Source organism: Capsicum annuum, chromosome 3 (genome assembly GCF_002878395.1).
Source record: "Capsicum annuum cultivar UCD-10X-F1 chromosome 3, UCD10Xv1.1, whole genome shotgun sequence".
NCBI classification, from domain to species: domain Eukaryota; kingdom Viridiplantae; phylum Streptophyta; class Magnoliopsida; order Solanales; family Solanaceae; genus Capsicum; species Capsicum annuum.
Genome location: NC_061113.1, coordinates 217,370,310 through 217,385,853, shown reverse-complemented (window position 1 = coordinate 217,385,853; position 15,544 = coordinate 217,370,310). Strand labels below are relative to the sequence as shown.

General features: G+C 32.3%; 1 protein-coding gene across 6 annotated transcripts; it reads right to left on the bottom strand.

The window, feature by feature from the left end:
• Positions 1 to 1,390: 1,390 nt before the first annotated feature.
• Positions 1,391 to 13,739, bottom strand: LOC107863250 (short-chain dehydrogenase TIC 32, chloroplastic). Of its 6 annotated transcripts, none has more exons than XM_016709082.2 (8): positions 13,160 to 13,738; positions 7,300 to 7,391; positions 5,759 to 5,990; positions 5,593 to 5,672; positions 4,381 to 4,537; positions 3,993 to 4,071; positions 2,616 to 2,700; positions 1,391 to 1,857 (listed from the first exon to the last, which is right to left on the bottom strand). In XM_016709082.2, exons 3-8 carry the CDS (start codon positions 5,923 to 5,925, stop codon positions 1,622 to 1,624), a joined length of 804 nt encoding a protein of 267 aa, XP_016564568.2. In that variant the 5' UTR covers positions 5,926 to 5,990; positions 7,300 to 7,391; positions 13,160 to 13,738; the 3' UTR covers positions 1,391 to 1,621. The 6 variants fall into 6 exon arrangements, with proteins under 6 accessions (XP_016564568.2, XP_016564569.2, XP_047265341.1 ...); XM_016709083.2 differs by having other exon boundaries at positions 7,300 to 7,353; XM_047409385.1 differs by lacking the exon at positions 13,160 to 13,738 and having other exon boundaries at positions 1,391 to 1,680; positions 1,811 to 1,857; positions 7,300 to 7,787.
• Positions 13,740 to 15,544: the final 1,805 nt, after the last annotated feature.

The window sequence follows — 15,544 nt, the reverse complement described above, 5'->3', positions numbered from 1 at the left end:
GTTTATATGCACGTTCCTGATGGTTTTTTTAGCCAGGGGTATTAGAAAAAAGGCTTGCAGGTTTCATAAATTCTTGTATGGCTTGAAACAAACCCCTAGGCCCAAAGCAGTGGAACCTGAAGCTGACTAATGCCTTACTCCGTATGAGTTTCCATCAGTCCTATCATGAAAACTCAGGAATACTCTCTATTTATTCAGCAGGCTGAGCATGGATTGGTAATTATACTAGTGTATGTTCACAGAGTCGGCTCAAGCGCCAAGCGCCAAGCGCTAAGCGAACAAGCTATCGCTTTAGGCCCCCAAATATTTTAGGCCCCAAATTAATTATTATAAATTGACTTCATGTGTTATTTTTTTGAAAAAAACAATTAAATGAAGTAACAAATAAATACAAGTAGTGAAATTTTATTATAATATCAAAATCAAATTTTAAAATTTGTTCTACTATTCTAATTAGTTTCTGTTCTCTTTAATTTGAAGTTTTTTATTTACGGGTCTCAATTTATGTGACATTTTACTTATTATTCTACTTTGAAAATAACAATTAACAATTTTGCATTTAAAAGGCTAGAAAAATACACATCAAATAATGTATGCATGATTTTTATAAAAATAAAAATAGATATCAAATAATGTACACATCAAATACATGCATGCTCCCGCATAAAGCCATATGGAAGCTTCCTTGAGAGTGCTTAGGTATATCAAACGGAGTCCAGGTTTGCGGCTCTTCATGCCTACTACTGAACCTTGTAGCATTCTGTGATTCTGACTGGGGCTCCAATGTGGAGTCTAAAAAGTTTGCAACTGGTTATTTGATGAAGCTTGGTGGTGGACTGATCTCTTGGAAGTTTAAGAAGCAAAGTACTATTTCCACAAGTTCTTTAGAAGCAACGTTCAGAAGCATGGCTACGGTAGTTGCTGATATCACTTGGCTTATAGGATTATCCTAGGGTTAGGACTTAGGAGTCACTGTTACATTGCCAGTTCAGCTGTTTGGCGATAGTGCTGCTATCCAAGTAGCAGCTCATCCCATATTTCATGAGAGAAGTAAACATATAGACATAGATTTGCATTTTGTCCGAGGGAAAATATAAGGAGGACTGATACATACACTGCACAACAAGACACATCTTTGCACACTACAACATGATCATTTCATTGCCAGGCTATAATGAAAAACATGTTTTCATCCATTAGCTAGAGGGGGAGGGTAGAAGTTAGGAGTTGCAGGAACAATTGTATTTAAGTTAATATGCACATAACAGTAATTAGTTAAAGTTGAGTAGGACTAATATAGTAGCTTAGTTCTGTAATTCTCAATCCATTGGAATAGAAGATATTTTCCAAACTCTCCTCTCTCATTTCTTCTTCCTCTAAGCTCCCATGGTTGAATGCTTTTAACAGATTTGCTTAAATAATTAAGTGTACACATGATTCAATTTATCGCAAATTTGGAACTGAAAATAAAGTAGCAGCACGTGCTTACGGGTCTATTTTCTATTTTCCTGGTACAACATATTACTTGACCAGATCCATACTAAAATCCCAGAGCCTTTTAGCTAAATCCGCATCTTTAGCCAATGCAGTCATCGTCGCCAAATTGTTGTCCGAAAAATATTCACCACTTACCCCCCTCAATTGAGGATGCAATGCAACATAGCAGGTGGTTGATGCTCCCTATACAGAGAAGATGGAAAAGGAAAAACAAATCCAAAAACTTGCTCTGGAAGGTGTCAAAAATTCTATAAATGTGCGTAAGAATATGTAGGTACTGCAAATCTAATAAATGCTCAAGGTGGAACATTACCTGCTGAACGTTTTTAAAAATGAACTTTCCAAACTTGCTTACAAAACCTTTATCATACAAAAAGGGGAGTATAAGCTCAATAAAATAAATATAAAGGAATAATTCATGTTTGCTTCTCTTCAGGCAGCACATAAAACAAACATTAGACGTAAATATTTAACTATGGCTAGGACTATCTAATATGTCAAATGTCACAGGGACATTGTGTGTTCTCACAAAGACTATACAAAATCAGCAAGGGGACAGCCTGGTAGCTCAATAACAATTTATTACTGTATTAGACGAGAGTGATGGCTCAATTCAAATCCCCAAAAATTTGTAGTAAAGTTCTAAGTAGAGATGGATTCAACATTTAAAGTTTATGGGTTCCTATAACGACCTCAAGTTAATACTACGATAATCATTGGATTCAAAGTCAAATATTTACAAAAATATTCAGTTATAAATATAAGGTCTAGACATAAACTATTGGGCTCACGTGAAACCATAACAGGGCTTCTAGATCCGCCCCCGTAAACAATTCCCCTCCCTCTCAACTCCACCTTGAGGTAAAAAAGAAAAAGAAAAAAGAGCTCGAGCAACCTGTTAACACAAGCTTAAGGATTAATTTGTCAAATGGGGGAAAGAACGGTAATAATGCATCAGAAGTATACAAATCAAAACGCGTCTGTTGTTAATCAGTACTATGAGTGAGAGCATTAAAGGCTTTCTTTCAGACATAAAGAAGATAACTAACTTGTTACACATAGCATTCATATTAATTAGACACCATAGAAAAATTAAGAAACGAGAATCTTGTTATTACCGTCAAAAATGCCCAGATGACGGAACATATTGGTCGTGATTACTCCGGGATGAAGTGAATTTGCTGTTATTTCCACTCCTTCTTCCTATTCGAAATACAGGGAATGCAAACTTTTAGAGTTCAATTGAATGGCATCGACCCGTTAGACAAAGCTATGACTGGCCTGGCTATAGAAGTCAGAAACTCTAAGGGGCCGTTTGGTTTGTGGTACTAAAGTTAATAATCCCGGGATAAAAATTTGGACCACTCGTTTGGTTGTAAATATCTGGAATAACTTATCCCTCGGGATAAGTTATCCACCCAATTAGTGGGATAACAATCTCAAGACTATTTTTCTTTGGTATAAAATTATACAATGACTAAAATACCTTCAAAACCTATGATTTCATTTCACATATCTCTCTCTATATATATACTAGTTTAATTATGAATTTTAATAAAAGTTAAATATTTAATTTTGACATAAATTTTATATTTACATTAAAATCTTATTAGTAATATATAATAATTTATCAAAAATTTAAATCTAAAATTCAAAATTCTTATTCCATCATTATCTCCAATTATCCGCTTTTATTGACCAGTCTCACATAAAAATATCAACACCATTGTTGAATTACATATTTTAAATTAAATAGTTTTTTAATCACTTGAAAATTGATATGGTATATATAAAATGAATTTTAATATATTATATGAGTGATATGTGTTTAACTGAAATGAAATAAACAATAAATCCTCTTTTACTTTAACAAACTTAAGTTGGAATTTTTTATTTCAAACTAAATAAGATATAGTAAGATTTCTTTTAAACACATACGGCATAATCATGGAAAGGCACACGCAAAAAAATTAAAGCTAAATAAGATGAAAGTTTTATTTTTAAAATATACACGATATAATTATAAAAATGCGCACACAAAAAAATTAAGCTAAATAAGATGAAAGTTTTATTTTTAAGAATACATATTTAAAGCTTGAAAAGAAATTATATAAAAAAGAGTTAAATAAGATGGAGGGTATTTTTGTAATCACATAATTTATTCTTAGAAATTATACCATGCATATTATTTTGAATACAACAAACCAAACACTCAATAAAAAAATAATCCAAGCATAACTAATCTCAGTATAACTTATCTCATCATAACTTATTCTATCATAACTAATCTCATCATAACTTGTTTTCAAACCAAACGACCCCTAAATTAAATAGATAATTTCTCAATGCGCAAACTGGAATACACAAATATTAACTCCAAGAGATATGTGTATTTGTCGCAAGGAAAGGAGACAAATCATGACTACCCAAGAACTGCCAAAACAAAATTATTAGAACAAACAAAAGTATGTAACGATTTATTTTCGGAAAAGCACCTTTAAGCGTCTTGTAAGCTCATAAGTGTGCAGTATGTTGGCCAGCTTTGATTGTCCGTATGCCCAAAAACTGCTGTAGCTGCAGATAAAATAGCAAACAACATAGGCAATGATAAATCAATTTTCCAGAGGAGAAAACTATTTTTTGTATCATGTAAATCTAATCATGCTTATACACAGCTTGAAGAGAAAAAGACAGCATCAAATAGTCAATTTTGAGCACAAAGCCACAAAAAGCTTGTCATCTTGATTAATTCAATAGTGGTAATGAGCAACTATTGAGATTGAATAAAACCAAATAAGATAACTGATCAATCAAATGACGCAGCAAACACCTCTATTAATTACAATCAAGATAACTTTTGGAAATTCAGCATGATTAGACTACCTTTTGGGATCACTAATTCTGTCAAAGCGAATTCCCTCACGATATGTGAATATACAGTAACCCACTGAAGAAACATTGACAATCCTTCCCTCTCTCTTTGTTTTACGTGTTGTCTCCTCCATCTTGTTCAACAACAAATTTGTCAAAAGAAAATGACCTGCAAACACCGGAAAAGGGAATAATTGGGGCAAACATAAATTAACAGGAACTATGAATGGAATATCCCTCTTGAATGTTTACAAATTAGAAGCATCGGTCGGCACCTATCATCTCCTACGACGTTCTAGTAGGGACAAAGCAGATATGAACTGCATCTTACCGGTGTAGTTTTAGCATTTCCATTGTTTCAATGTTAAATATAGAAGTTAATTCAGGTTTGACATGATCTACCATTATATATATGCATTTTATGCTTTCCTCATCTCATGATCAATGCATGTCATGGGCTGCTTTCCAACTGTGTCCCGTGACCTCAATAGACGTGCGCCAGTAGTACCTTGGCAAACCTCCCAACGCTTAGTGCTATGAATGACCTCATGGTCTTGGCAGCACCAAGTGGCAAGTGCACTTGTGCCTAAGTCACCCCATCGATAGCCCGCGCACACACCAAACAATGCCAACAGTCCCAACCAGCCCCAACAAGCAGATACCCCGCAGCCAGTGTCTGTGCAGTCAAGCTCTGCATGCAATACTCGCACAATAGAAGCTAAAGACGAAGAAGCAGCCGCTTCATGTTCCGTCCACTGGACCAACTTATCCTTTGTATAAGTTTAGGTCCTTTTCCATGTAAATATAGAGTAGCTTTACTTCCTGTATTTGCATTATATTTCTAGTTTATTTATGTCATGTCCCATAAATTAGGCTTTTCTTTTAAAAGTTTACAGCAAACAAGCAATTCAATTCTCTGTATTGGTGGCTCCTCCCCCTTGATACCACATTGGCTTTCTTGTTATCATTGATCTATTTATACAAGTAAGCTTTCATTCAATTTCTTTTTGCATAATTTATACTGTGCTATGGGATCTTGATATTGGATTTCCTGTGCGATACAAACAGTCTAGTCTATGTACAAAGTTTGAAAAAGCAGTTGGAAGAAAAAAATCAAATGGAAATCGATTACTTTACCTCACCTCGCCCTTCCAGGACATCTCAGGAACGCGCGGCATGACAAATATTTTGCACAGAAAACATACACCTAACAAACAGCTGTACCTAGATGATTTGTGGCAAATTGCAGCTCTATGTTGTCTTTGGAAAGCATAAAGGGAATTCCCACCACTCCTGCATTATTACTAACAAAAAACAAGTATCATTAAGCAAAAGGGCAGTGTCGCCTTTCAGCACTAGTTTGTGATTACCACTCCTATTCGTCACTTACATTAGCATGTTCAAAGAGTGACCCGATGATATTAAGTCAGCTGCACATTTCCTTACTGATGCCAATGAACTAAGATCTAACTCCATTATATCAACTTTAGCAGCTGGGACTTCCTTTACTATTGCTTCTTTAACACCGTTTCCGGCAGCTATATTCCTGACAGCCATGATAACATGACCTCCACGCAGAGCAAGAACACGGCTAGTTTCAGCACCAATACCACTTGATGCTCCTACAAATAGAATGATGATTATAAGAAAAAACAAATGCTGCTAACTTCTTGCCTCTGAAAAGCTTGACCTTGCATTAACAGATCGCGAGATGTAATGTCAACTGGATATAAGCAGCCAAGTTTTTCATAAATACAAGTATTTACGTTGGTAATGACTATTTCAGCGTTCATCATACATCAGCAGTAGCCATGGTAGGGATATTGCAGATAAGGTAAACCTAAGATGTAAAATTCAAATTCACACACTTTAGGTCCTAGTGTTTGACAGGTGGAAAAGTTTGAGAATCCTTAGTGCTATGAAATCCTTACCTCATGAGCTAGCTTTTTGGGTTGAGTAAGACCAAGGTCTATTTTCCTATAGATATGTTTCAATATGAATAGGAATGATAACAAATGATTCCTCCAAATTGCTTGTGATAGAGGTATTGAGTAATGTTCTGATTTTGATGATTAACAAATAAAGTATTGGTGTTATGTAAGTTGGTCGCCAACTGAAGAACCTGGGCCTGCTTGTGGTTCTTTTAGTGGCTTTGATGCATAATCTTATTCGGAAAAAAATTCGCGCTTTTGAATGTTGTAGCTTACTTCACCCAAAATTGAGAGAGCTAGAGTAAGAAGTAAATCTTGAGTGTGAGATAGATCAAAGTGAAGAACAAAAGCTTGTGAGTAGAAATTCATTTCAGTTCTACAGCTTGTCTATTCTTTGCTGTAACGTTTATTCAAGAACATTATTATTTGATATTCCTTTTAAGAAAACTCTTGTAAATTTGGGCTAGACTTAGCTTGAAAGGTATTGCTACGATCAAGTGACTGTAGGCAGTCAAGTGGTTAGAGATGGTAATTTGAGTTGAGTTGTAACCTACAATTGCTCATTGTTTTAGTGGAATTTTGAGGGAATTCACACAGGGGATGGGGCTTGCTTTTTACGCTGTTTCCCGAGGAAATAGTTGTGTTGCTGCTGTGACATATCTCTAGTTGCAATATGTCCACGGATAGTTTTTCTTATCTTTTTTGGGGATAATTGTGGTGGCCGGTTAGCTTGTGCTGACCAGCCAACTAGCAACAAGTGTCATGTAACTCTGTTCCCCGAGGCTAGTGTTTTTGTTTGAGCTGAAATTTTAATATGCGACCTCAATCCTTGGATCACATATGTCCATCGATATATAGGACCGAAATTATATACAAGTAGTTAGCAGACAGATTTTCAAAGTGAAATGAAAAGAACTTCTATAAGACCTAGAAGAAATAGTCATACAAAGTCAAATGGAATTTTGTAATTTTTGTAGAAAAGAAAGGTTGTGATGAGGACCTGTAACAATGGCAGTGAGACTGGAGCCGTCGATTCCATGGGTTACTTCTTCAGCTGTGGAAGTAGAAGAAAACCCAGATTCCCCATTATTTCTATTGAAAAGCCACATAATAATAATTAGTACTTCAGTCCAGTTTATTTACTTCTATCTATCCCGATGTTTCAAAAATGTAGTGGGTTTTCTTTTTCTTTATAGAGCAATTAGGGTTTGCGTGAGGCATTAAGAATAAGTAATCTCGGAATAAAATGAAGAATTAGTATTGAGATTATTTATTTCATCATTTATATCATAATGATGTGATAAGTTATCTTATATACTGTGGAATAACTAATTTCAAAATTAAGTATCATTGGATAACTCCTTTCCAACCAAACGACCTTTTTGGGTGGCAGATACTATTAGGGATCGTTTGGTAAAGTGTATAAGATAATGCTTAATAGGTTCTATTAGTAATGCCGATATTAGTAATGCAGGGATTAGTAATAATGAGATTTTTTATGCAGTGTTTGATTTGATGTACTGAAAACAATATGTACTATTATATTTTTAAAAAATATTATTTGTTTACAAAAATACCCTCGACATATTATAACTTTGTGTATTTTCTTTGTAAAACTTTATTATTCTTTTTTTAAAATAAAAAAATTAAAAATATAATTAATTATTTACTTTGAAATTTTAAGATTTAATCATCCACTTGCAAAAATTATTTTTTTTGGTTATCTTTTCTTTATTTGTTCATTATTTGCTTGTTGTTCTCACGTTGTGGTGTTTCTAAGTCAAAGGGAGGTATGTATAACTTTTGAATGAAATAATAGAATCATTATTAACATAAAATTGTGTTTCGTAGAGTATTAAAGTTAAGTAGAAAAATTATTTTTATTTATGAATATCCTATTTACAAAATTAAAATTTGTATGCAATCATGCAATTTATTTTCAGATTTTGACCAATAAGTACTTTTTAAGTTAATGGAGTAGTTTTTTATGATTAAAATTATCTGGAGGGATATTATTATATTGATAAATTGAAAAGAAGTAACTCACATTAAATAAATTGAAAAAGATTTTTAAAAAATTAAGGAAATTTAAGGCATTTTTGTAAATAATAATAAAATTTGTAAACTAATTTATTTAAATAAATTTATTAGTATAAACATAAAAAATAAAATTAAGAAAATAAAAAATATATATTTAAAAGAATTTGAGGGATATTTTTATATTTACACATATTAGTCCATGGTAATAAAATTCATGTATTGTTAATACCACCATATGGATTGTATTAGTAATACACCCTATAATACCACACATGGTGTATAACTAGTACACTGTATTAGTAATACATAGGTGCAAAATCCTACCAAGCATAGTAGTAAATAATACCACACTTAATACATGGACTATTTTTTCTAATACATCCTACCAGACGACCCCGTAGTTTATTCTCATCAACATGGTACTATGAACTTAAATGTAGAATAACAATAAAAGTATACATAGTAAAATAAATAAAATAAAAAATAACGAGATCAAGAATTTTATGAAAAAACACTTTTAAATAAGAGAAAAATTACGGACGAAGAGGTGCAACTGATATTAACATATTAAGTAATTTTACACTGTAGTCACAAGTACAATATTCAAACTATACACTCAAAAGAAATAACACTCTTTTGACTTTCACCTTACTAAAATATCATTCATTTTAATTTTTTCGTCACAGACTATTTTTTATTACAATATGTGAAATACTTCACTACTCTCACTATATTACTTTTACTCTCTTCGTTGGTGTATTGCACCAATGAGCTGATGAACTTTTTTTATATGCAAAAAATTGTCTATGTTAATGTCTGTGACATCAAAAAATCATTGAAAATCAAACATATTGATATCTTTTCTTAACTTTTTCCTAGCTAATAAATGTAAGTTTGTCAAATTAAAGATATAGGCAAGCAATAATTACAAACTTATATTTCCTACATTATGGAGGATGGATCTGGACCCCACAAATCTCTCCCTTCAATTCCATACATCTGAAGGAGGTATCCTTATCTTTTAGAGAAAGCTCATGCCAACAAGTTCTTTGCCCAATTCCTTGTCTTTTGATACCACTTTTCTCAGCATATCTGCAGGATTTTCAATCGTGTGAATCTTTTCAACGTGAAACGATTCATTTTTCACACGAACCCAATGCTACCTAACATCAATGCATTTTGTTCTTGCATGATATATGGAGTTCTTGCTCAAATCTATTGCACTTTGACTGTTATAATAGACAACGTACTTCATCTAGTGCAATTCAAGTTCTTGAAGAACCCACTTGAGCCGTACCATTTCCTTGCCGGCTTCAATAGCCACAATATACACTTCAATTGTAGATAGTGCAACACACTTCTGCAACTTCAATTGCCATGATATAGCTCTCCTTGAAAATGTAAACAGAAATTTAGTAGTAGATCTTTTATTATCAAGGTCATCCGTCATATCAGCATTTGTATAACCCTTCAAGATTGGATCAAATCTTTCAAAACACAAACAATCACCTAAGGTTCCTCTTAGATACCTCAATATCCATTTGACTACTTCTCAATGGTCCTTTTCTGAATTTTCAAGAAACCTTCTCACAAACTAACTGTGTAAGCAATATCAGGTCTAGTACGCACTATTGAATACATTAAATTTCCAACAATGAAGGATATGAAACTTTAGCATGCTCTCTTTCTCCTCTTTCATTGTAGGACACATTTTTCTTGCTCAACTTCATATGACCAGTCAGGAGTGTGTTAACAATCTTAGCATTCTTCATGTTGAAGTGCTTCGGTACACGTTTAATATACTTCTTCTGTGATAAGTAAAGCTTCCTTTTATCTTTGAGATGAGTACTCTTCATTCCTGAAATCTGCTTAGTATGAACCAAATCTTTTATAAAAAAAAACTTGCTTAATTATTTTTTTAACTCGTCAATCCTGAAAACATTCGTGCCCACAACCAACATAGCATCCACATATCGCAAGAGAATGATAAAAGTATCATAAGAAAAATCTTATGCAAATACACAATGATTTGAAGAAGTCTTCTTGTAGCCTTGCTCCCCTATGACAGACTTAAAACTTTTATACCACTATCTAAGAGCTTGTTTCAAGCCATAGAGACTCTTCTTAAGTTTACACACATAATTTTGTTTACCTTTTACCTTGAAGCCCTTAGTTGTTTCATATAAATCTTCTTTTCGAGGCCACTGTGAAGAAAAGCCATTTTCACATTCATTTGTTCAATCTCTAAATCAAGACTAGCAACCAAATCAAGAACTATACGAATAGAGGTCATCTTGACGACAGGAGAAAACATTTCGTCAAAGTCAATATCCTTCCTTTGATTAAATACTTTCACAATCAATCTGGCTTTGTATCTGGGCTTCAAGTTGTGCTTTTCAAACTTTACTTTGAACACTCACTTATTCTTCAAAGCTCTTATGTCCTTAGGCAATTTCACCAACTCATAGTGAGATTCTCATGCACATATTTCATCTCATTTTGCATGGCTTCAATCTATTGATCCTTATGCTCATCTTTCATTGTCTTCTCATAACATTCATGTTCTCCTCAGACAGTGAGTAACGCATACTCATTAGGAGAATACCGAGAGAGAAAATACGTTATTTTGTAAACCTTCTAAGTGAAATATTTGACTTGTTCACAATTTCTTGAATAGGAGCATTGTCTATAATATTATTATCATTATCAACATTATTCTGCTGATTTTGAAACATGATTCTGGACGTATCCTTGATTATCAAGCCCATCAACATTATGCACACTTGTATGAGGAATTGATCAAGATTAATCACACCATCAGAACTCGAAGATTTTACTTTCTCCACTTTGTCAATATCTTCAATGATTCTATTCTCCATGAAAATAATATCACGACTTCTTAAAAGTTTCTTCTCAACTGAGTCATATCATCTGTAACCAAAATTATTAACCTATAAAGATACACTGCCTTGTCTTGGCAACCAAATACTCTCAAATAATCATAGAAAACATTCTTTTCATACCAACCTCTATTTGGTACATCACTTTGTAAAGAAACAACAGGAGATAAGTTAATAACATGTGTAGCGGTCAATAGAGCCTCATCTCAAAAGAAGTTTAACAATTTTGCTTCTGAAAGCAAACACCTAACTTTTCATCAAGATCCTATTCATCCTCTCCATCAATTCATTAAGCTCGGGATTCTTAAGAGAAGTTTTTTGGAGTTTGATACCTTGTTGCATGTAATTGTCATACCCTATTTTTACTTAAGGTAAAAACGAACACGACATTATGGACTCTAAAGAATTAAAAATGTACAAAGTCGTCACCTAATTTTTAAGAAAAATAGAAAACCTACTTATTTATTAACAAATATGACTTTATTCTAATCTACGAACCAATTTTAGATTTTAGGTAAGGGTTCAAATTATTCCGAAGGGAAGGTGTTAGACATCCTTCAAAATCCACAAATATGGTTCCCGTTCAGACTTAGGTTTATTAAAAGAAAGAAGGAAAAATAAATACTTATAAATACAAATATAAAAGGTGTATTAAAATAATATAAATAATCTACATTTAGAGTGTGTATAAATTACATATGTTATCATAAAAAATATAAAAATATGAAATTTAAAAATATGTAAAGATATGTAACCAAAAGTACCTAAAAATGAGAAAGAATTCATGAAATAAAGTATTTTTAATTTTTATTTGATTAAATATCTAAATTAATTTAACTCTTTTTTTTTTATATATATAAATATTGACGGCCTAAATTTACCTAAACGCGTGGTAAAATTTATATAAATAAAGAATATCCCGCTCAACACCCGAAAAATAAAAATTTCCACTGTAATTAAATTTGTACAAGGGTGAGAATATAGAAAATATAAATACATAATTTAAAGTCTTCTTTGAATGTCATTCCCGACAAGTATTTCCAGCAACCTATATAAACACTTGTAATAAAATATTAGTAACAAGTAAAAAAAATAATCAAAATAAATTGAACAAGTATATATGCATATATGTATTTAAAAATATATTTTTTGGGCTCAGATAAAGTCATGGCTACGAAGTGGTTGCTCAATTAATTAACCATCCTAAATCGTCTTGCCAATATATAAATAATAATAATAATAAAAAAAATTTGCGTTGTTATAAAAATTTCATCATCGTCCAAAATATTTATTTTATTATGTATTTATATACGTCTTTTCATTTGTAAAGGCTTCAAAAATCAACAAAAAATTTCTTCATCGACCAAATATTAGCCTTTATTCGTCACCAATTAGTAAAATGATAATGAGCAAAAAATATAATATACAAATACAAACCAAAATGAACAATGTCATATTGTGATAATAAGCCAAAAGCAGACATATATTTGGTAGCAACCAAGAAAATAGCAGAGTAAGTAAAATGCCAAAACTAAGAAAATAGCATAGTAGGTAAAATGACAGAACAATTATGAGTTTGTTAGAAAATACGTACTCAACTTGACAACTCAGCAAAATAACAATAAATAGTTACAAAAGTAAAAGCAATAGCAATATTCATGATGATAAAAATACACAGATAATCAACAATAGTTACACGGATCAAAGTGACTTCACCGGAGTCGACTTTTCCAACCAATTCAGTCCAAAACAATCATTTTAGTAAAAAAAAAAACAAATTCATTCTAAAAATTTCAACACGCAATTCATAATCACAAAATTAATCACAGAAGTGCAATAACAACAATTCATACCATGTTCAATTTAATGCATGGAATAGAATAAACAATGAAATAAAAGAGTGAGGAAGTAGAATTGGACCTTAATTTGACGATTTTATTTCGAACAACCAATGATGGATTTCACTGAAAATGGGTTTCCGGCCAATAATATGTTGTTTCCCGGTAAGATTTTGCCGGAGCAATTGAAACGGAGGAGGATTTGGGAACTTTTCGGCCCGCGGGTGGTCGGTTTCGATGGAGAATACCGATTCCGGCGATGCTCCTGGGAAGAAATTGCCGGAACAGTGACAGTAGGTGTGTTTTGATGGTAAGTCCGGTGGATTTCCAACGAGAGCTCGCCAAAAAAATATTTACGCGCCGTCCGTTCTTTCCCCCTCTCTCTCGATCTCCCTTCTTCTCGCATTTCTCTTTCCCCAATCACTCTCTCTCGCTGGTTCTTCCTCACTCTGTCACCTCTTTCCGTATGTGTGCTCTAGTGTGTGTAAAGTGTGGAGAAGACGGTGGAAGGTGTCAGTTCGGTCAGTACGTGTGTATATGGAAATTGGGGTGTGTGCGTGTGCGTATCTTGTGTGTTGTTGTGGGTAGAGTGGAATTTTGTATGGCAGCGGTGTGTGTTGTGAGGATTGTGTGGAGTGTGGATTGTTGTGCTGCAGTGAGGATGTATTTTTGGTGTTAATTCATGAAAAAAAACAAAAAAGTGGAGTTAATACATAAAAATATGACCCTAGACACTAAAGTATAATTTTTACTTTAAAATTTGATAGTGCATAAATAGGATATTTAATTATTTAAAATTTGAACAAATATGATCTTCGATTTTTTAACCTCATGCGTGAGTCTCACTCGAGCCTACGTGAAAAGATAATTTAATTACACGGTGTCACATCGTTAAAAGGGCTGAATTGGAGAGAGAGGTCATATTTGTACAGTTTTGAATAGTTAAAGGTCATATTTGTGCACCGTCAAAGTTTTGCTTTTTTTTGTTAAAACGACGTCATTTTTATTATTATTATTATTATTATTATTATTATTATTATTATTATTATAATTTTTTTATTTATTTCTATAATAGCAGCACCTAATTTTTTTTTAATTTTAAAAAATTATTTTATTATTATTATTTTATTTATTTCTATGACAGCAGCACCTAATTTTTTTAAATTAAAAAAAACAGCCACTAGCAGGGATCGAACCTGCACAGTAGGCTGAAGGAAGCGCTCAAGAAGAGCAAATAACACCACTGGGCTATATAAGTACTTTGTTTCATGTGGTTCAACATTAATATACGTACATAAATATACATTTTCTATCTTATATATATACAACGTAATTTTTTTACCGAAGGGGTTCGGGTGAACCTCATGGCAACCACGTAGGTCCGTCCCTTATTAATTTAATAACGTTTTAATAAATTTAATTTAATAACATTTTAATTACGTTAATTTGATAACGTTAATTTAATATACTACTACTATCCTTAATAACATTAATTTAATAATGTTTTATTAAAACTATAATTTTTTGTTATTATTATAGTTTCATCTTTAATTTAATATTTAAATAAATAATATTTAGATATATTATATAACTTAAATTCGTCCTCTGCTTTATAATATATATATACTCGCTCGATTTTTTCATATGAGGCTAGCCCGCCTAATTTATAAATCTTCAATATTGCTCTTTTGCCGCAATGACAAAAGAAATTATATGTCATTCTCATCTTGAGCTGAAAATAATGAAAAAATAATAGTGAAAAGTCATTTAAAGGTTATATTTGTGCAGTTTTGAATAGTTAAATGTCATATTTGTGCACCGTCAAAGTTTAAGATCATATTTATGTATTATGCCCTTAGATTTTAAGCTGGACGCGCCCAATTTTGCGTGTTGAACACGCGTTTTGCCACGTAGAATTGGAGGTCATATTTGTGCAGTTTTGAATAGTTAAAGGATATATTTGTGCACTATCAAAGTTATAATTTGATGTCAAGTTTAGAGTATTTTTTATGTATTAACTCAAAAAGATGGGTAATGTGTGTATTCCTGGAGAAGAAGATGGTATGTGCTGGTTTGTATCATGGAAAAAGAAAATAAAGATTCCCATTAATTAGTGTCTTTTTAGTCAAAAAGAAGGAAAAGAAAAGAATAAAAATGATAGTGTTAGGGAGGCGGGGAACATGTGGGTAGGGTAGGTAGGGAGTAAATAAGTGAACATTAATTTCTAAGATGGATAAAATTATGTGTCTATACTATGGATCCGTTTGGCCATAAATTTTTTTTCCTTTTTTCTAGATTTTTTTTTCGAAGTTGGAAATTGTGGTGTTTGGCCATGAAAATTTAAAAAATAATTTCGGAATTTTTTTCTGAAAAAGGAAAATAGATTTTTGGTATTTTCACAATTTTTCAACTCCAATTTCAACTTTTATTATTATTACATATAACCCCAATTTTAAATTTTTTTACA

Bases quoted from the DNA above. Each gene is read 5' to 3' on its own strand.
- LOC107863250 (XM_016709081.2), bottom strand. From the start codon at position 7,408: ATGTGGCTTTTCAATAGAAATAATGGGGAATCTGGGTTTTCTTCTACT. The intron at 4,072-4,380 runs GTAGTCTAATCA...TTTTATCTGCAG, and splicing joins AGAATTAGTGATCCCAAAAG to CTACAGCAGTTTTTGGGCAT. The intron at 1,858-2,615 runs GTAATAACAAGA...TGTATGATAAAG, and splicing joins TCATCTGGGCATTTTTGACG to GTTTTGTAAGCAAGTTTGGA.